General features: G+C 47.5%; 2 protein-coding genes across 5 annotated transcripts in view; one reads left to right on the top strand and one right to left on the bottom strand.

Moving 5' to 3' along the window:
* SART3 (spliceosome associated factor 3, U4/U6 recycling protein) overlaps window positions 1–11,077 on the bottom strand; it is a 33,461-nt gene extending 22,384 nt beyond the window's left edge. For 3 of the 4 annotated variants that reach the window (XM_022550656.3, XM_089894614.1, XM_022550657.3), the window contains exons 1-3: window positions 10,755–11,076; window positions 2,408–2,534; window positions 842–946 (exon numbers count right to left, since the gene is read on the bottom strand). In XM_022550656.3, coding sequence (XP_022406364.2) covers window positions 842–946; window positions 2,408–2,534; window positions 10,755–11,054 — 532 coding nt within the window. In that variant the 5' untranslated portion in view covers window positions 11,055–11,076. Of the gene's footprint in view, window positions 1–841; window positions 947–2,407; window positions 2,535–10,754 lie in introns of all 4 variants that reach the window. The other variant, XM_089894612.1, reaches the window with a different exon arrangement.
* A 1,380-nt stretch (window positions 11,078–12,457) lies between these two features.
* ISCU (iron-sulfur cluster assembly enzyme) lies at window positions 12,458–18,956 on the top strand. The gene is made up of 5 exons (XM_022550941.3): window positions 12,458–12,635; window positions 14,180–14,293; window positions 15,182–15,292; window positions 16,847–16,925; window positions 18,441–18,956. Exons 1-5 carry the CDS (start codon window positions 12,522–12,524, stop codon window positions 18,524–18,526), a joined length of 504 nt encoding a protein of 167 aa, XP_022406649.1. The 5' UTR covers window positions 12,458–12,521; the 3' UTR covers window positions 18,527–18,956.
* The last annotated feature ends 2,285 nt before the right edge of the window (window positions 18,957–21,241 follow it).

Raw genomic sequence — 21,241 nt, 5'->3', positions numbered from 1 at the left:
TGTGGCCTCTCCCGTTGCGGAGCACAGGCTCCCGACACGCAGGCTCAGCGGCCATGGCTCACGGGCCCAGCCGCTCCACGGCAATGTGGGATCCTCCTGGACCGGGGCACGAACCCGCATCCCCTGCATCGGCAGGTGGACTCTCAACCACTGCGCCACCCGGGAAGCCCCCATCAAACGGAATTTTAAGGGAGGGAAGGCATCCATACTTCACTTTCACTGGTAAAATGTCAAGACCAGCAGACAAGGGATCTCCGTGGTAATGGAAGATTCTGCACCTTGATGCAGTGGTGGGATAAAATATCACATTGTGTGTATACAATGTGTGTATACACACACATCGTACCAAGGTCCATTTCCCAGTGTTGAGTTTGTACTATAGTCATAAGATATTGGGGGAAACCGGATCAAGCAAGCACATAGGACTTCTCTGTACTATGTTTGCAATTTCCTATAAAAATGTCAAAATTAAATGTTTAAGTTTTTTAGTACTGGAAAAAAAAAAAAAGCCTTCTGTCCAAAGCTTCTAAAAATCCAATCAATGTGTAAAAGGTAACCTTTAGTCATCTGGAAATACCAGGTAAGTTCTCCCTGCCAGATAAATGGTGGGGGTGAGTATACTCACCTCCTTCCTTCAAATATTTCTTCTACTTGTATTTTAAAACCTAAAGCCTCAATTGAAAACCACAAACAATGATAATAATAAATGAACTCCAATCTTTCCAACCGCTGGACGAATGCTCTTTACTGGGTAGCAACACCTCACAGTACAATCCACGGAGGCAGAGTGATGCCAGATGAGCCCACCTGACACCCTCAGAAGAGCCCGCAGGGAACTTACAGATGTAATCCTTCACCGCTTTCTCGAAGAGGTCGTACACGTGCTCTCTGTCCAGGCCATCCAGGGCCATGCTGATCTCGTCATGCAGCCACTCCAGCCAGAGCTCTACAAGACACCAGGGTCCCCTGCGTTACCACCCCCAGCACCAAAGGGCGGGCTGAAAGCAGGGACTGCACCGTGAGGCATCAGCACGAGTACGGTTCATCCACCTTATACAACCTGGCCCAGTTCACAGAAATTCAATTCTTAAAACCTGCACCAAGCACATAGAAGGCTTATGCTTCCAAAGAAGATCAATCACTAAAGTCATAATATCCCTAGAGTGGCTGGGCATTTTATATTTTGAGAAGCACTGATATATTTTCTCATTCAATCTTTGTCAAAAACCTATGAGGTAGGTGACAGGGACATTAATAACAATGGCATCTATCTAAGCATTTACAACATGCCAAGCATGTGTTAATAAATGTTGTGCACAGAATGCCTCTTCCAATCAATGTACTACAAGGCAGAAACTACTGTTATCCCCATTTTACTGCTGGGAAAACTGAGTCTTAATAAATTTGTTTATTCATTTATTTATTTTTGGCTGCACTGGGTCTTCGTGCTGAGCGCAGGCCCTCTCTGGTGGCGGCGAGCGGGGGCCACGCTTTGCCGCAGTGCGCAGGCCCCTCACTGTGGTGGCCTCTCCCATTGCGGAGCACAGGCTCTAGGCACGCAGGCTTCAGTAGCTGTGGCTCGCGGGCTCTAGAGCGCCCGCTCAGCAGCTGTGGCGCACGGGCTTAGTTGCTCCGTGGCATGTGGGATCCTTCCAGACCAGGGCTTGAACCTGCATCCCCTGCACTGGCAGGCGGACTCCTAACCACTGCGCCACCAGGGAATTCCAAAACTGAGTCTTAGAATGTTTATATAATTTGTTTAAGGTCACACAGCTAGAAAGACATATAGCCAGGCAATCTGATTTCAGCTTCTATGCTCTGCAGTTATGCTTTGTGGGAGGGAGAAGGGGACAGAACTGGATCTAGGACCTGTGTTTTCCAACTTCTCCCTAAAAGATCGATTATGTATATTCACGGAGATTTAACTACAAAGATGCTCAGTGTAATTATGTTTCAAATAAGCAGAAATAACCTAAATGCCCAACTACTGTGGAACAAATAAGGTATGAAACATTTAAATTAAAAATTATTTATGAAAGTTTAGTTATAATACATTTACAGTTATCTGTTTCTGAGAATGGATTAAATACACAAATACTAGAACAGGAAACAGAAAGGAAATGGGGGAAAAGTTTAATTACACAGAAATATTTTATGATAAAGTTAGGATAAAGAAATTAGGATTCAAAACATGAGTCAGTATCGCATGACCACAAGTATGTTTAGCAAAAACTAGAAGAGGATAAACTAAAAATCGCTGACTTTGGATGATGGGTTTTCTTCTTTCCACTATACTTATATGTTCCAAATTTTCTATAAGGAGCTTGTCCCACTTTCAGCACTGAAAAAAAAGGACACTCTTCAATTCTCTGTGTTTATAAAAGCAGCCCAACTGTGGAAGCCTTACCTTCGGTCAAAGGAAAGATCTCGCTCATCTTCTGGCGGGCCATCCTCACTTTGGTAAGCTCCCCTTCCAACCGAAGCAGCCGGATCAGGTCCACGTGGCAGTTGTAATCATAGACGTTGATAGACAGCTAGAAGAAAAAGGAACAGAAGTTGAAATTTAGAATGCCATCATCAAAATAACTCAGCTTTGGGCTTCCCTGGTGGCGCAGTGGTTGAGAGTCCGCCTGCCGATGCAGGGGACGCGGGTTCGTGCCCCAGTCCGGGAGGATCCCACATGCTGTGGAGCGGCTGGGCCCGTGAGCCATGGCCGCTGAGCCTGCGCGTCCGGAGCCTGTGCTCCACAATGGGAGAGGCCACAGCAGTGAGAGGCCCGCATACCGCCAAAAAAAAACAAACACTCAGCTTTTTTCACCATTGGTGACGACACATGTCTGCCACAAGCACAAAATATGTGCAATGTGGGAGAGCCACGAAAAGAGCAAGGCAACGTTTACCTTCAGGAAGAGGGAGAAAAATCCACAAGAAAGAGCTTTTTATAATAAACTTAACACTCTCAATTCCTGTCAGAACACATGTGTGTTCTCTCTGAAATACAGAAAACATTCTAATGAAGCAAATAAATAAACACAAAGTATGACCTGAGGCAAGTTATTAACTTTTCTAAGTCTCCATTCCCTCATCTGTAAAATGGGATACACCACTAGGTTCTAGCTCGTAAGGTTCTTGTGAGGTTTTTTTTTTAATAGATCTCTATTGGAGTATAATTGCTTCACAATACTGTGTTAGTTTCTGTTGTACACCAAAGTGAATCAGCCATATGCATACACATGTCCCCATATCCCCTCCCTCTTGAGCCTCCCTCCTACCCTTGATATCCCACTGAAAGGTAATTTAGTATCACGCTGTAGCACATGCCAGGTACATCAGTAAGAGCCCTTTTCTTTTACTAAACAAACAAACAAATGAAAATCCCTATCGGGAGAAACAAAAATGGCAACAGACTGATGAAGCTGAGTGATAGGTACAAAAACGTTTATATTTCAAGTTAAAAGTTAATAAATTAAGATAATTGCTTCCAAAGCTATCATACATCTGAGGCAAAGGAAAACTAAAAGAACTTGTCACTAGCAGACTTATTCTTAAAGAATAGCTAAAGGAATTTCTTCAAACAGAAAGCAAATGATAAGAGAAATCCTGGAGCATCAGGAAGGAAGAAAGAGCAGAAATATGGCTAAATACAATAGATGATCCTTCTCTTCATGAGTCTTCTAAATCGTATGATAATGGAAATAAAAATTTTAAGGCTATATGATACCCAAAACAATGACATTTCAAAGGAGGAATGGTAAAGGGACCTAAATAGGAAGATTTCCACACTTCACTCAGGGGTAAAACATAGATACCATGTAAGTCAAATATACTGAAATACCCAAAGCAACCACTGAGAAACTATATAAAGCAATACTCTAAAAATCACTATAAATAAATCAAGCTGGAATACTAAAGAATGTTCAAATAACCCATACGAAGGCAAGAAAAGAGAAACAGGAGAACAAGCAACACAGGAAACAAACAGAAAATAAAAAATGTCAGGCTTTAGACCTAGCGTATCAATAATTACCTTCAAAGTATATGATCTAAACATACTAATTAAAAGACAGAGAATGGCAGAGTGGATAAAAACACAACTCACCTCTATGCTGATTACAAGAAACTCACTTCAAATTCAAGGATGTAGGTAGGTTCAAAGTAAAAGGATGGGGAAAGATACAGCACGCAAACATTAAACAAAAAGAAGCAAAAAGTGACTATACTAATATCACATCAAGTAGACTTTACAGCAAAGAAAATTATCAGAGATAAAATGGGACATTACATAATGATAAAAGGATCAGCCCACCTGGAAGACAAAACAATCCTAAAAGTGCATGCACCAAACAACAGAACCTCAAAATAGATGAAGCAAAAACTGATAGAGCTAAAAGAAGAAACAGACACACCACAATTATATTGGGGATTTCAACACCCCCCACTTCAGCAACTAAAAGAATTACCAAACAGATAATCAGCAAGAATATAAAAGAACTCAACAACACCATTAACCAACATGATCTAATTGCTATATATAGAACACTCTACCCAACAATAACAGAATAACACATTTTTCTCAAGTGCCCAAGGAACATTCACTGAGACCACATCCTGGGCCATAAAACAAACCTCAACAAATTTTTAAAAACTTAAATCATACAGAGTATGTTTTCCGATAACAACAATCAATTACTGTAGAAATATCTCTAAATGCTTGAAAATTAAGCAATACACTTCTAAATAATCTATGGGTCAAAAAGGAAATCTCAAAGAAAATTTAAAATACACAGAACTCAATGAAAATGCAAACACAGCAAATTAAAATAAGTGGACTGCAGCTAGCACAGAGTGGACAGGAAAACTTACAGAACTAAATTCAATGTACAAAAAGAATTATACACCATGACTAAGTGGGAGTTATTCCAGGTATGCAAGGCTAGCTCAATCTTTGGAAAGCAATCACTGTAGTCCACTATATATCAAGCTAAGAACAAAAATCATGGTATCAATTGATACAGAAAATGCATTTGACAAAATCCAACAACCATTCACGATAAAAACACTCAGAAAGTTAGGAGTTTATCAAAATTAAAACTTTTTGCTCTGTAAAAGACTCTGTTAAAAGAGGATGCAAAGACAAGCTACAGACTGGAAAAAAAATTTTACAAACCACATATCTGACAAAGGACTAATAATATCTAAAAGATATAACTCTAAACTCAACAGTAAGAAACAAACAATCCAAGTAAAATAAAAAGTAGGCAAAAGACATGAACCAACATGTACTGGGTTGGCCAAAAAGGTCTTTTGGGTTTTTCCGTAAGATGTTACAGAAAAACTCGAATGAACTTTTTGGCCAACCCAATATATCCAGAGGACACAGATGGCAAGTGAGTGCACATGAATAACGGTCAGGGAAATACAAACTAACACCACAATGAGCTATCCTTACACACCTATCAGAACGGCCAAAAGGAAAAACAGTGACACCAACAAATGCCAGAGAAGATGCAAAAAAACTGGATCACTCATACATTGCTGATGAGAATATAAAATGGGCACAGCAACTCAGGAAACTGTTTTCGGCAGTTTCCCATAGAATTCAACACACAAGTACCACATCAACCAGCAACTGCACCCTTGGGTGTTTTTCCAGAGAAATAAAACCTATGTTCACACAAACATCTGTACAGGAATGTGCATAACAGCTGTATTCCTAACAGCTAAATCTGGAAAGAACCCAGAAGTCCTTCAATGGGTGAATGGGTAAACGAACCATGGAACACGCACGCCACAGAATACTACTCAGCCATAAAAAGGAACAAATAAACACACAACTCAGATGAATCTTGAAGGAATTATGCTGAGTGAAAAAAGGTCATCCCCAAAGGTTACATACTATATGATTCCATTTACATAACATTATTGAAATGATAAAACTGTAGAAATGGAGATCAGATTAGCGGGTGCTAGAGGTCAGGAACTGTGGCTCTATCAGGGCAGCAGGAGAGATCCTGAGGTGACAGAGCCAATTTGTGTGCTGACTTTGTCAACGTCAATACAGGGGTTGTGAGACTGTACTATAGTTTTACAAAAGGTCACCAGTGGGGGAAACTGGGTAAAGGGTACACAGGATCTCTCTGTATTATTTCCTGCAACTGGAGGGAAACCTACAATTACCTCAAAATGAAAAGTTTAATTTTTTAAAAAAGCTTTCAGGGACTTCCCTGGTGGTGCAGTGGTTAAGAATCCGCCTGCCAATGCAGGGGACACAGGTTCGAGCCTTGGTCCGGGAAGATCCCTCATGCCGCGGAGCAACCAAGCCCATGCGCCACAACTACTGAGCCTGAGCTCTAGGGCCCATGAGCCACAACTACTGAAGCCCATGTGCCAGGAGCCCATGCTCCGCAACAAGAGAAGCCACCACAATGAGAAGCCCGCGTGCCGCAAGGAAGAGTAGCCCCCTCTTGCCACAACTAGCGAGAGCCTCCACGCAGCAACGAAAACCCAACACAGCCAAAAATAAATCTTTAAAAAAAAAAAAAAAAAGCTTTCAAACAAGTTGGGGTATGGGGTTACATTAAGTCTATACACCATGACTAGACTAGTATCTACTCTTCCAACGTCTGCCACATTTCAGCAATAAATATTTCCCTCTCCAGAGATGACAGATGACCTATAATTCATTCGACTAACACTGCCATTTGACAATATACTCTTAGTAATCTAGACCCTAGTTATTGCATTAAACTGCACACAGGAGGATCTGTCTCAGCAGGTAGCAAGTCTCAGCAGTAATGAGTTAGACCACGGAACTGACACAGGACAAACTGACCAACAGAACACTAGAAAGCGCCCAGAAACAGACCCACGCAACCAGAAAGTATATCACAGAGGGACACTGGGTGTATCCACTAAAATGAATTCATGACCCATGACCATGGCCCCAGTTTGAAAAATACTGACTTAGAGAAACTCTTACACGGTTTGAGACTAGCACAGTTTAACAGTAACAATGTTCCTTGTAGCTTGTTTGTAATAGGAAAAAAAAACTGTAAGCAATTCAAATGCCAGAACAACCAATAAGCTGTGGGCTACTCACACCCTGGGGTACTGAACACACAGCAGTAAAAATGGATAACCTGCACCTGCAAGAAGGAGGCTGAATCTTAGAAACACACTGCTGAGTGGAACGCGGTCCCGGATGATTACACACTGCATGATACACTCTTTTAAAAGCTCAAAAACAAACAAAAGTGGACAATATATGCTTAGGAATGCATACTTAGAGGATAAAACTATACATGTTTTAAAGAGAAGGAAGCACTCAAGATTCAAAAAAGCAGTTACCTGGGTTTGAGGAGGGGATGGGGTCAAGGCAGGGCACTGGCACCGGGGAGAAGCCGCGGGGACGGGCAGCAGTACTGATGAAGTCCCCACTCTTAGAGCAAGGGGCAGAGCAAGGGTGCTCATCTCATTACCATCCTTTACAACTTACAGATGTGAACTGCTTTGTACGGATCAAATTACACACAAGTAGGTAATAAAGAATCAATATCAGGTAAGCCCATGACCTATAATTAAAAAAAAAATCTTTTAGCAATGTTCTCCTGCTCATGATTTATAAAACTTGACAGGCTGAACCCATCCCATGATTATGTGATAGGCTGTAAAAGGACAGGACGAGGTCAGGACACAAGTGTTCTAACGTCCACGGGTTCTGTTTCCCTGTCTGTACCGGAAGGCACTGGAGTACACCTCTGCATCTCAAATGGACTGCCATGATGCACTGATGTCTCAAAATTGGCTGTCAAGTGTGTCACGCAAGTAACCACAGTGAAAGAACTGAAGATCATGGAAGATGTACTCTCCTCACGAAGGAGCAGGCGCAGTTCTCCCTGTCACCCCATCACTCGCAACTCACCTGGGTCTGAATGTGTTTTCTGAGCGTGAAGGGGGGTGGGCAAGTCCTGCCTAGCCAGCCTGAGTAATGTCTATGCAAGCGGCCCTCCCGTGAACACCAGAGGGAGGTCAGAAGAGAAACGTACAAAACTCACTGAAGTAAAGGAACTGTCTCTAGGATGGTTTTTGATCTAAATTTCTGATTTTTAGGCCCAAGTAATGAAGATACTATATATGGAGATGTGCTCTGAGAGCACGTACATTAAATGCACACTGACATGCATTTAAGAGACCTTCCAGAGTGTTCAACCAGCACTGACAAATGAGCACATGTGCCGGTCTAGTCTGGTCTCAGAACACTGTTAACGACAAAGGATTCTTTAAAGAAAGAGAAGGCTTAGCCAACGTGCAAGTGCTCTGCGAATTAAATTTCCTAACTCCCTAACAGCACAACCTGGCCCTGGACTGGGGGCAGAGAGGTGACAGAGAGGCCTGGTGGAGAGGACACTTAGCTGCAATCTCAGGAAAGGGCGGGGGAAGGAGAAGGGAGCAGGTCCCATCACTGCATCTACTGTGTGTCAAACTGTGCCTGGAGCTTTACACACCTCTTGTCACTTAAGCTACACAACAGCCCTGTGAGGGAGGCACTACTACAACCCTCCCTTTACCAATTGGCACAGCAGGCTCAGAGCGCTGACATGACCTGTAAGACACCATGAGGTGCCACTTTTAGTTTCAGGCCAAAAACACAAATGGTGGGAAATCTCCGCTTTTGTTACATGGACAGATACTACTAACTGCGAGCTTTCATAAACACACTCAGGGCGAGAACTGGAACTTGCAAATACAACAAGGCTGAGGGTTTCACAGGCCTCTCTGGAAGTTACCGACCATCATGCTCCACCAGGAGAGTCGTTACAGCAGGAACTAGAGGCTGTGGGATTAGGAGGAGGTGGGAGGGAGTTTTGGAAAAATTGGAAAAGTCCATTTCTAGACCCTCCAGAAAAGAGGATAAAGCCAGAGGCTCTTCAATTCACCATCACCTGCCAGATCCCATCCTGTGTGGTCACCTTTGGTGGCCTGAGGCAGGGCTGGCAACTACACAATACCAGTAGGCCGGTGGCCTCTGCCCTGACCCACCCTCCTCTCTAGTAAGCTGGGTACCCTCACCTCATCAAGGACTTAATCGCTCTGCTTCCAAGCCTCCCCTTCCCCTAAAAAGGTAATCCTCTTTCCCCTACCGAGTAAGCTAATAGCTCATTGAAAGGCCCCAGGCCAGAAGAACAGATTTCCACCAGGACAGGGACACAGTCCGCCTGGCACCTCGTATTACACTGCTGAATGAATAAAAGACTGAATGGACTTCGGCGTGCTTATTTATAAAAAGCAGAAATGGTAACCACCTGCCTACCCCCAGCTGGTTCAGATGCAATGACAAGTGGGACAGGTATACCAAAAGATAATATAACTGTTTCACAACTTAACAAAAACATCACCTCCAGAGAGGACGTTATAAGGAATCTCACACCCAGCAAAGTGAGAAACCCAGGCTAACAACCTCACATCACTAAGTAATTTCATAGCCAGTGTGGCATTCAGTCCACAGACAACCCTGAAAAATTCAAAACCCCTTACGAGTGACTAAGCAAATCATTTCATCATTCCTTCTGTGCCTCAGTTTCCTCATCTGTAAAATGAGAATGTGCTCCATCTGTTTGCCCCTCCAAATCCACTCCACCCTCTCTCTTCCCCGTCCTGTGACCCACTGTGTGGACCACACTGATGAGGTCTCTGGCTGTCTTGCTTCCAGCAGACAGCACCAGCAGACTGTTTGGAGAGAGGCAGAGCAGTAGGTCAGGGTACTTCTTCCCCACCCCAATCCCTGATGGGAAACTGGGGCCGCACCCCTGGAACAAACGTCTCACCTCCTCTCAGGTGTTGTCTCCACACAACTACTTGGAAAACCAGTCCCTCCCATCACCTCTTCAGGCCTAAAGGTGGACACCTAAAGGTCCTGCTACTACTAGCCCTGGGGTACCGAACCTTTACTCCTGATTTCCCTGCCCTAGACACAGTAGTCCCTTTACTCAAACTTTCTTAATTTGAATGTGCCACCTACTTCTTGCTGGAATCCTAGATTACACAAGAGATACCACCACCTGTATCTCACAAGGTTACAGATTAGAAATCACGTAGCTACTAGTGCCAGGCCCCGGGCTTTAATTACCATTATAACAAACGTATGTGCGGAAATCGTTTCTCCCAATTTACAAACGAGGAAGCCGAGGCTGAGAGAGATTAAGAAATTCGCCCAAGCGCACGCAAGGGTGGAAGAGCCAGAACTGGGGCCTTAGGCTCCAGACGCTGTAATCGCTCCCTTTCCGTTTCTATTATCACCGTCACCGTCAATATTTTCCCGACCACGCCATAGTTCATCAGCGTCGTCATTCCTACAGGCAAATAACTCTCTTTTAGAAATAAAATGTTATTTCTCGTGCTGGACAGCTGAACGGTGTGGCTAAAAGCGGGAGTTCTGGACTCGTTTCAAAGTTCAAAGCCTGTTTCGCCATTTGCAGGAATTGTAATCTTGAGCAAGAGAATTCCCTCCACCAAGAGCCTCAGTTTCCTCCCACAAAACGGGAAATACACTACTTCCTTCAGCGGGTTCTTGCGAGGGTTCAATGGGATAACGGTTGCAAATCACCTGGCAAGCAGTAAGCGTTCGAAGGACGGGAGACGCGCTGATGAATTGCGCTTTGGCGGCCTTGGCGGCTTTATTACCGCCGAGGACAAGGGAGGCGGGCCGGGGCCTGGGAACCTGAGGGAAGGAGCCCGCCGCCCACCCCCGCGCTCACCTGCTCCTCCAGCCGCTCGATCTCCAGCTGGTTCTTCTCCTCTTCGTCGTACTCCCACTCGTACTCCCCCGGGGAGCTCTCGGCCGAGGAAGCCATGGCGTACTCCTCATCTCCATCGCTCTCACTCACGCCTTCCTCCTGCTGGTCCCACTCCGGCCCTACGGTCTTGTACGTTGCGGCGGCCACGGCCCGCGATAACACCTTCCTCCTCGTCCTTGCCTCCTTAGCTTCAGCCTCCTCCCCCTCGGCCTTGGGCTCAGCCTCCGCTTCCGAAGCCGATGCTGCGGCCGCCGTCGCCATCTTGCGCTTCCAGTGCCTCCCGGGTCCTCACTCTGCCGCCGAAGACCCACTGAAGTAGAAGCTGCCCGCGGCGCGCGCCTGATCAAAACGGCGCTCTCCTGCCACCTAGAGAGAAACTGTGAGCCACGGATGACGGCGAAACCTCGAAATACACAAAACTCATGCTATTTTATATACTTTTAATAGTTCTTGTTGGAGGAAAAAGAACTCACTAACAGGGCATGTGTTTCGCCACAACTTCGGACAGAAGTTGGGTCCTTAGACAGGAAGTGGAAGCCATAGAGGAAGTCATGGAGTGAGCGTGATGATTGACATTAAGGGTTTGCCGCCATCTTGAGAAGGTCAAAATGATTCTTGGAATTAATGCCTTACCGCCTATTCTGACCTGGCGCGTGGTTCAGTCTCCCCAGTAACTGAGCCTCAAATGCATAGAAATGTCTAAGTCCTCGGGGAAGGATCGACTGCACCATTCATGAGAAAAACTCTCTTCCCAAAGAGATTCCTCCCCTTTATGTAATGCCTGGTGCCTAGCAGTTAAATACACATGTGCGTTTTCTGGTTTTATAGGATCATATTCTGCAAACCAATATTAATAAACTGCATTAGTAAACATTTACTTAGAATCTCTTCATTGCCATGCCTTGTCATATAAATTGTGACAGTTTGCTTTTTTATATAGAGAGAAATAGAGTCAAACATACACACTTTTTAAAATCAGGGCAAAGTATTCGTTTAGCTAAGCTTTCCACTTTGACGTAGGAAAGCCTTGGTGTGTCTATTTATTGCCTTTCTCCCTCATTAGCAAGCTTAATTATGTCAGAAGTTATATGTTTTTCTTTCCGTTGGATTCCCAAAGCACCCTGACAAAAAGTAGATACTCAGCACATATTTGCTTAATGGATGAAAGAACTGTCCTTGAATTAGTACAAAAGGGAAGATCGAGGTTTAGAAAGACGCTGTCATTCACCTAGGATCACACAGCCAGTTAGGAGCAGAAACGGGATTCCAACTCAGGATTGTTCAAGTTTGAATCCCAATTGAGGCTAACTCTCCGGGCAACCTAGGACAAGCTACTACACCGCTCTGATCCTCAAATTCCTAAGCTGCAAAACAGGGCTAAGAAAGGTGGACTGGTTGATCCTCTGCGCATTCCGGCGGTGGACTTTGTGAACGCAAACTTGGGTCCCGAACTCCAGCCCGAAGCCCCTCAGATCCAGAACCCATCACGGAGGACAAACCCTCCTGCGACTCCAGACCTTTGGGCTCCGCGTCCAACCCGGGCTCCGCGCCCCGCCCGCCCCGGAGGGGCGTGGTCAAGGCGGGACCAAAGCGCGTACACGTGCACGGAGCGGGAGGGCTCAGGCGCGAAGTCGCCGGGACATTAGAGTGAGCGCGCTCCAAGCTAGGAACAGACTCGCGCACGCGCCTCGGTCTCGCACTCGGCCTGCGCAGGCGCAAGCTCGCAAAATGGCGGCGGCTGGAGCAGGACGTATGAGGCGGGCGACTTCGGCACTGCTACTCCGGGCCCCGCGTCTGCCGGTCCGGGAGCTGTCAGCTCCGGCTCGGCTCTATCACAAGAAGGTAGGAGCGGGCGGGACCGGGCGGGGGCGGGAGTGCGAGGACAACCGAGAGTGCGGGCATCCTAGCGGAGGCCCGGCCTAGGAAAGACTGCGGGGCCTGGGAACTGCGGGGCCCGAGAGGCCCCACTGCGACCCAGGGTACGGGCCGCCCCGGGCCCCAACGGAGAGGCCGCCCCTCGCGCGAATCCGCCTGGACTAACTTTCCCTTCCTGCGCAGGGGCACTAACCGCGCCTGAAATAAAAATGACAGCTCCTGCTCATCTAATGGCCACTGCCCGTGGGCCCGGCCTCTGGCCGCGATCTCGGGCATCCAGGCTTTAAACCCCCAACAGCCCAGGAAGCAGGGTTCTGCAATGACTTGCCAGCCCGACACACAGCGGCGCGGGGTCCGGCTTCAGCCAAGGCTACCGCCCTGGCCAGGTGACCTTGGGCAAGTCAGTGCCCTGCGCTGAACCTGTTTCCCCACTTGTCAAATGGGGTCTTATCAGCCCCCCGTACTCGAGACCATGCCTGCGGAGTCCTCGGCAGGGTGTCTGGCACAGGGAGGCCACTTAGGGTGATGTTACTGTTGCAGGGGCTCAGAGCCTCCGAGTGGAGATGGACATGTAACGAACAGTCATAACGTTTTAATTTTTGTTTTCTGTTTGGAGTGGTGGTGAGCTGTGAGTAGAGATAGGTGCATAGTTTGCAGCCTTTAACTTCCGGGGGTGGAAAGTCCCTAAACATGAGACTCTCTCACTCGGGAACCGGTTGACTAAAGAATGCGGTGAATCAACCCGGGGCAGAAAGTCCAGATTGGACATTATCTTGTAGGTCCTTGGGCTTGGAGTCAAAATCCGTGGTTGGATAGCTGGGGTGGAGGTGGGGGAGGGGACTGGAAAGATCGGGATACTTACTGCTAACTAGTAAACAAACCTCAAGGTTTTTAAAGCCTTCCGTGTGCCAGTTTGAATAGATGTTTATTCTGTTCTGGCTTCCGCGCGTTTCCCCACGGACTTCACTCCTCCCCGCCCCAGGGATGTGTGTTGTTGACACAAGGCTTTCTACCACCAGGGTGCGCTGCTGCACCAGAGAGATTTCAGGGCCCTGAAATACAGTAATGAGATATTTATTATTTATTTTCGCACACAAAGGAACGTATTCCATAGCCTTGTTCCTCCTGTAACAGTCTCCTTGAGGCTTCTGGGAAACCCTTCCATTTCTGGACCATACTTACTTTTAGGATTTTCGAATAGTAATCATTATCCTTTGAGAACAGATTTTCTTTGGAAATTACAAAAATGCTGTTTGAGCCCAACTCTGGTGACTTGGGTGGTTAAAGGTCAAGTAATTATTTGTGCTTCAAAACCCTGCGGAATTAAGACAGGATTTTGCTGATTTTTTTGCCACTCTCTGGAATCTCTGAATTCATTCCCAGGTGAAATTTGGTATTTAGTGATGGCCTGCCAGGTTCAGCTTGCTGACTTCAAGGACTTGGCCATCAAAGTCGGGGAGACCAACAGCAAAAAAGAGTGACTGTGATTTCTGTTCACCCTCTCGTTTCAGGTTGTTGATCATTATGAAAATCCCCGAAACGTGGGGTCCCTCGATAAGACGTCTAAAAATGTTGGAACCGGACTGGTGGGAGCTCCAGCGTGTGGCGATGTCATGAAATTACAGGTACCCCTGGTTCCCATCTTTACTGGTGGTAACGGTGACCCCTTTGCTTGTACAGTGCTCCGTAGTTGACAGCATTTACGTGTACAGCATTGCATCTGGTCCCCATCTCAATTCCTGTGAGATGGGACAAGTCAGTGTTATAAATGACTCGCGCAGGGGCTGAATGCTAGTCATACTAGTAAACTACGCTGACCCTTTCTGACACAGTGAACCGATCTCACCTTTGTGCTCACTGTACCAGCCTAAATTCCAGTTTAGCTAAGTGAAATCTTTTGTGAATTTTACCAATCAAAGGAGAACCACAACTGTTCAGTTAGCAATCCCCAAAGAGACAGGAAACGCAATAAATCAAACCTCCCCCACGTTGGAGATGACATGCAGGTAGTGCCCGGCGCTCTGGGTGAACCATAGCTTTCTCCACATCTCCTTCGTCACCGTGGTGGGCAGCTCGCCAGACAGCTTCATGACTATCTTGGAAAACAGAAACAAGGCAGGAGGGAACTACTACATGCAGTCTGGCGCCAAAGGAAAAAGCATTATCCAGAGACCTTTACTGCAGACTCTCCTGGTGTTTAAAGACGCACATTGACCCAGCAGCTGGGAGGAGAACCTCATAGCCAAAAATCAGGCTAGGATTGGGGGCAGCAGGAGGCATATTTTTTGGTTGATCTTTACTAGCTAGGCCTGTATAATTCTGTATAGTTCCTGCTTTTATCTTCTCATCACTGAGCTCTTTGGAATAGAGGAAACTCAGTAATTAGCGCCCAGACTTTTAAGTGCGGAAAGCAGGACCAAAGCTGTCAGGGAGGGAGCGCCCCGTGGGCCTCCATGAGCACCAGGTTCTATGGGGCACACCAGAACCTCTGCTAACTCCTGCCTCTTTTCTAGATTCAAGTGGATGAAAAGGGGAAGATCGTGGACGCCAGGTTTAAAACATTTGGCTGTGGTTCTGCGATTGCCTCCAGCTCTCTAGCCACCGAATGGGTAAAGGGGAAGACGGTAGGTTCCCGCAAACTAGAATTAAGTCACATTCTCCACAAACCTGGCTCTCAGTTAAGGGAAGGGTAGTGAGTGTAAACAAACAAACCAAAAACCTAAGATTTTTTTTTTCTAAATATGCTAAGAATTTTCTTTTTAATTTTGCTTACCGAGGTTTTTATTAAATTCTTCTCCATGTTGGGAATTACGGATAATTTTAAGTGTTTTTTAGTTTGGGGTTTTTTGTTGTTGATCATTTTTATTTGGGGGTTTTGGTGGTGTTTTGTTTTTAACTAAATCGAAAAAAGATCCTCACTTCCCCCTCTAACACAAAAGAAGTGAAAACAAATCTTTGGCTTTCTCCAGGGTCACCGCTGTTATCATTTCTTAGAAGTCTAAGTCTGCTCTGGGGGCAGTTCCCTTGTGGTTTGTTTTGTTTGTTTCCTCCCATTGTGCTTCAGGAGGGAGTGCAGGTGGCTTACAAGGATTCATGAAATAACAAACTAGCCTTTCTAAAATCCTGTCGCCATTAAAACCTCTCAGAAAAACCAAACTGTAGGGGCTCACCTTTGCAGCCCCAAGGGCCCAGGTTCTGGGAGCTGAGTCACAGAGGTGTGTGCCAGGCCACATGCCGCCGGCTCCCCGTGGCTCAGGGCCTCCTGGCCGGCAAGGTCCTCAGGGCCGGGGAAGCAGAGACCTAACCTGTTCTGGCCGGAGGTGGCTGTGAAGTGATTTGTCCAGAACTATCCTCAGGGAAAGAGGAAATGAGGAGACAGGGCACCTGTGCTCCCAGGGCCTGGTCCCGTGAATGTGATCAGAAAGTGGGGACAGGGCCTTTCTCTGACCCTGAGAGACTCCCATCTGAGTTTCCAGCAACAGAAGTTGAAGCATAATTCAGTGGAGTTAGTGGACTTGGGAGATTGGGGGGCAGGGGGGGAAATCGCTTTCCTTAAGGCAGCGGGGCTCCGTTCCATGTAGACCTGCCTCCTGTTATGCCCCTGGGCTCTCGACAAACCCCAGGCATCCTTTTTAGTCTGCCTAGAGGAGAAAGGTTCTCCTTGGGGCAGGGGATGAGCCCCAAGAGCTCTCCTTCCAGAAGCTGTCTGTGCCATTGGCCCGGGTGCTGCCAGCCTGGGTGCCACCCCTCCCGCCTCCCTGACGCCATCTAGCACTTAGGGTTGATGGGATTTATTCTGAACATTTAGTATAAGGACACCAGAGAAGCTGAGAGTCACAAAACCAGCGTAGAACATCACTGCCTTTTAAAAAAGGCTCAAGTTGCTGGCCTCAAGCAGATCCCTCAGAGACTCCTCCCAGGGTCCACTCTCCTGGCTCGTGGCAGCATCTCTGCGGGCCTGGCTCACCCCAGCTGAGCAATGCAGGTGCGTATACTTCGTACTTGAGGAGCCGAGCTGCAGCCTGGACGTGGAAGTGGGAGTCCTCTGTCTGGGGTTATTAAATGGAAATCGTCCCCCACCACCACCCTGTCGTGGGGGCCTCTTTGGCCCTTTTTATTTTCTGTCCCACCAGGTAGAGCATCACTAAAACTTCCCGTCTGTCCCATCTGCCTCTCAGGTGGAGGAAGCCTTGACCATCAAAAACACGGACATTGCCAAGGAGCTGTGCCTCCCGCCTGTGAAACTGCACTGCTCCAGTAAGTGTCCCCTCCAGGATGCCGATGGGCTCAGACAGTTAGGGCAGTTTTGTAATGGCATCCACTTGATTTGTGACAGGGGAATGGCGAGTCCTTTCGGGTTGTGGAGTCCACCTTTACAGCCTCCGAGGGTTACAGCTCATGGAGTCCGTTCTCACAGTCTCCAGAGGGTTAGAGCCCAGGGTCTCACTGCGGCCTCCAGGGGAGTCCTGCGGGGGTGGTGTGGGCCAAGCATCGTGCCGAGCACGTTGTGGCCTCACTTCTAACCCTCAGGAACATCCTCCAGTCCCCAGAGGTGTCATTACCTCTCCCCACACAGAGGAGGAAACGAGGGCTCAGGTTAAAGCCCCCCAGTCGCACAGCTCCTCAGTGGGAGGGCCAGAGTCTAAACCCCAGTCTTTGATTCCAGAATCTGTGCTGTTCACCCGGCTGTGGTGAAGTTGGGACCAGTAAAGGAGAAAATGCCGCTTTCACCATAATCCTGTTTGTTGTGCATTTCCTCACTTCCTTTCCAGATGCCATCACTGTCGGGGTCTGCATCTGTGCATATGCAATGACTAAGCCCAGTTGTGCAGTATCCCCCTCTGTACTCTCCCTAAGAGAAAGCCCAGATGCCTAAAGGCTTATACTTGGCTTTCCATTTCAGTCTAAAGCTTTTCAAATCTCAACCTTCTAGGGAAAGGAGGTTATGGGAAACAGTAGCCTAAACTTATTGATGGAGATTTACTGACCAAATTAGTTAAAAATCAGCAGAGGGCCAGGCCTCCTGCCAGGGTAGGACTCACAAGAGAAGAAGTGAGTGCCGCGGCAGGGATGGAGGTCTGCTGAGACCCGAGTTCTTTCCACTTGCGCTGGAATTTCAAATACCCGTGAATAAAGGCCATAGCTTGTAAACATTTTCACGTGGTTTCAGAGGAACCCCCCGCCTTTTCATTAGGCCTTCTTGGGTACTGAAACCTTTAGCCAACGCTCTCTGCTATCATTCCAGCTCTCTCAATGTTTATTTTCCCCAAAGCCTCCCTTTTAATATCGACTCCAAAATAAAAGTTTCCACACTTGGGATCACTAGAGAGTGCTGGCAAATGCCATCCCAGGCACAAACTGGCACGACCTAAGTAATGCCATCCAGCGCCACCAGCGTCCACCGCATTTATCCTGACTTCCCTGAGAGCAGCTGAGAACTACCATTTGTTGCGTCCCTCCTGTGCATCAGGCACTATGTATAAAGCCCTCACCCTATCCCAGCAAGAAAACATGATCGTCCAAGAGGCCAAGGAACTATCCTAGAACCTCGGGTATTTGCCGCACAGTCTGTCCCCAGAGCCGCCCCGCAGGAGGGATCCGGCTCAGGAAACAGCCATCGGCCTGCAGGCCTGCTCCTCGCCCAGCACCCTGGTGAGGTGACTCTGTTAAGCCTGTCCCAGCACCACTACCTCAGCTCTTAAAGATTCTCTTCCTAAGACTATTCCTGCAGATTCTAGAAACTTAGGCTCTCTTTCGTTCTCTTACTTCCAGTGCTGGCCGAAGATGCCATCAAGGCCGCCCTGGCTGATTTCAAACTGAAACAAGAACCCAAGAAAGGAGAGGTGGAAAAGAAATGAGCTCCCGGCGAAGCTTCTCGCAGGTCACGTGGGCTGCTTACCCCCCCACCCACGCCGTGCAGTCACGTAGGTGTTCAGAAGCCCTCGCACTACAATAAAAGCACTATGAGATCCGCACAGCATTTGCAGTTCACGTTGTAACTCTAATGCAAGCAAAACACACAGCCTAGTTGTTCTGAGTCCTGCGGTTTCCGGCCGCTCACTTTCATCGCCTTAATCTAGTGTATGTCTATTTCGAATTATGCATATGGCCCCCAAACTGAAATCAGTAGGTTTGGGTAGTCGTGAAGTGCACAAATATCTAATTTTACCTGAATCTATTTTGGGGAAGATTACCAGTAGAATGCCTTGGTAAGATTATTTGGTAGGACCAAATATTGTACATAAAACAGATTTGCATATGTATAATAAATAAAGGAATATAAAGCAGTGTTTGCCTCTGGTAAGCCTTGTCTCTTGGGTCCCTCACTCACCTCACAGGGCTGCCCTCAGCCCCTTGGGGTTTGTTCACAGATGCTGGACGGTGATGACTCGTGCACCTCTCCCAGCAAACTGGGCAGTAAAGACCACGCATGGAGATTTTAACAAAGCCAGATGTCGATAATGTTTTCTGAAACAAGGCGGAAGATGAAAGGAGATGACCATCACTTTTCATTCTTTACAATATAACAGGCTGACAACTCAAAGTCAGTCCAGAAGATTCTGTCTGTAATTTCACTAGTTTGTGAAATCCTGAAATCTGAGCAACAATGGCTTGGACGCTACCCTGAAGCTGTGGACCAAATCCACAGAGGCCTGAGGGATGAGATTTAGATGCCGACTCCTAGGCCCGGGGTTCTGCTGTAGGTCTCGTCAAGTAGTTCCAATACCCGACTCTTGAGAACCTCCTGGGTGGTTCTGTGTGGAGGCGGGTGAGCCAAGCCCCTGGGAAGAACCTTCTTTTGTCCACACCTGCACAGCTGTGACAAATAGTTCACTGTGAACTGTCTACGTGTACAGTGACCTCAAGTTTAAAAGCATACGTCCCTGGCTCAGGGACAAGTAACAGCTGTTCTAGCCACTGCTCCTCCTACCCATCTGGCCCCAGGGTGGACAGGCAGGGGGTGCCATGCTGAGGCGCCCACAGTCACGCACCAGCTAAAAGCCCCACTAAAGGCCCAATTTTCTAGTGAAACATGATCTCAAAATGCCAGCTAAGACTCAAATCTCCAACTTCAAAAGTAAGATGCTTTTGTTTTTCCCAACGTTCAGGCATAGGCTGGCTGCCTCTTCTCTTAAATATACCTTCTTTGTTTTAAAAAAAAAGCAAAAAAAAAAAAACTCCTCTGGGTTCTGGGAAAGGACACTGAACTTCAAAGGCCCTTCCCCTACCCTACCCCACCCCCCCCAGCCTGGGGGGAAGCCCACAGAGCAGGGCCTTCATCAGAATCTCAAATTAGAGCTGCTGGGTGGAGCCATGTCACATTGTCCCATGTGGCGTGTTCTACTGTTTAATTCACAGTCCCTCTAAGGCTGCGCTTCTCTCTTTATTATATGTGGCCGCCCTGCAATTCCCCACCGCTGTTCTTTGTGACTTTTTTAAATGAGACATTTTTGTCCCGGTTACATCCTCTGAGAGCTGAGGCTAAATTCTACACGTCAGAAGCTGCTTGTAGGCAGCACGGCAATATTACCAGAATAGCCCAAACCTCAAAATGTGTGGACGTGCAGCTACAAGAAATGAATATTTTGTTTGAAGCTCCATTAAGAACACAGCTAGTTTCAACCACGCGAGGGCACCGTGTCCCCTTCCTTGGGTGAGCTCAGGTCCAGAGATCTTGGCATCCTGTGGATCTCAGCACCTCCACATAAACGCTTCCACGGGGGACCCCGCCGTGTAACTTACAGCAGGCTCACACACCCGTGCTCTGAGCCAGACTCTTATATTTGTAATCCCGTCCATTCTCGGGATGGCCCCCTGGGGTGGGCATTATTTCAAACAAGGAAACTGGCTCAGGAGGTCAGCAACTCCCAAGCCACGAGGTTGGGCTTGGGCTGGGTGACCCCAAAGGCCATGCTTCTGCCTCATTTCCTTCTGGCAGAACTCAACACTGTCCGAGGCTCACCTGTGCCTTGAGCATTGGCGGGAAGGTGAATGCCCACGCAGGGTGAGCCCTGATCCATTCATTTGGCCAACTCACCTCCACGCGCCACGGCCCTGGCTGCGCCTCAGTCATCCAGGAGCCCAGTTTAACTCCAACGCCTGATTAAATCTGATGCTGTGTGGGTGGGGATTGGGCACTGGCATTTTTTTCAAAGCTCCCCAGGAGTTTCCAGGGTGCAGCCTTGAGTGAGAACCACTGTGAAGTGCTCTGCACTCTGCAAAGCAGTTTGCTGAAATGATTTCCGTGGGGACTCAAGGTCCTGGGAGAAGGTGTCACTTCCCATCTCCAACCTCCCTCTCTGCCCCTCCCACCCCACACATCTGCCTTAGTCTGGGCCTCCATCGTCTCTCTCCTAGCCTCCGCATTGGCCTCCCTGCCTCCAGCCTCACTGCTGGGATCCATTCCCCACTCTGACCCTGTCCCTCCTCTTTTTGAAACCTATCCATGGCTGCCCGCTGTCCTTCCGACAAATTCCAAACCTCCTACCACATCGATCACTTAGCTCCAGCCACACTGAACCTTCCCTTCAGGCCCTATGCTGCATCCCCCGCCCGAATGCCCTCGCCAGGCA

The sequence above is a fragment of the Delphinapterus leucas genome, chromosome 14, assembly GCF_059928025.1.
Source record: "Delphinapterus leucas isolate spDelLeu-1000000601 "Yukka" chromosome 14, BTC_Dleu_Yukka2, whole genome shotgun sequence".
NCBI lineage: Eukaryota > Metazoa > Chordata > Mammalia > Artiodactyla > Monodontidae > Delphinapterus > Delphinapterus leucas.
This window is presented reverse-complemented; position numbering and strand designations above follow the sequence as displayed.

What these genes read in the sequence shown, in the direction of transcription:
- ISCU (XM_022550941.3), top strand. Translation starts at nt 12,522, where the DNA reads ATGGCGGCGGCTGGAGCAGGACGTATGAGGCGGGCGACTTCGGCACTG. An exon ending in AATGGGTAAAGGGGAAGACG is followed by an intron (nt 15,293 to 16,846) that starts GTAGGTTCCCGC and finishes TCTGCCTCTCAG; the next exon opens with GTGGAGGAAGCCTTGACCAT. An exon ending in TGTGAAACTGCACTGCTCCA is followed by an intron (nt 16,926 to 18,440) that starts GTAAGTGTCCCC and finishes TCTTACTTCCAG; the next exon opens with TGCTGGCCGAAGATGCCATC.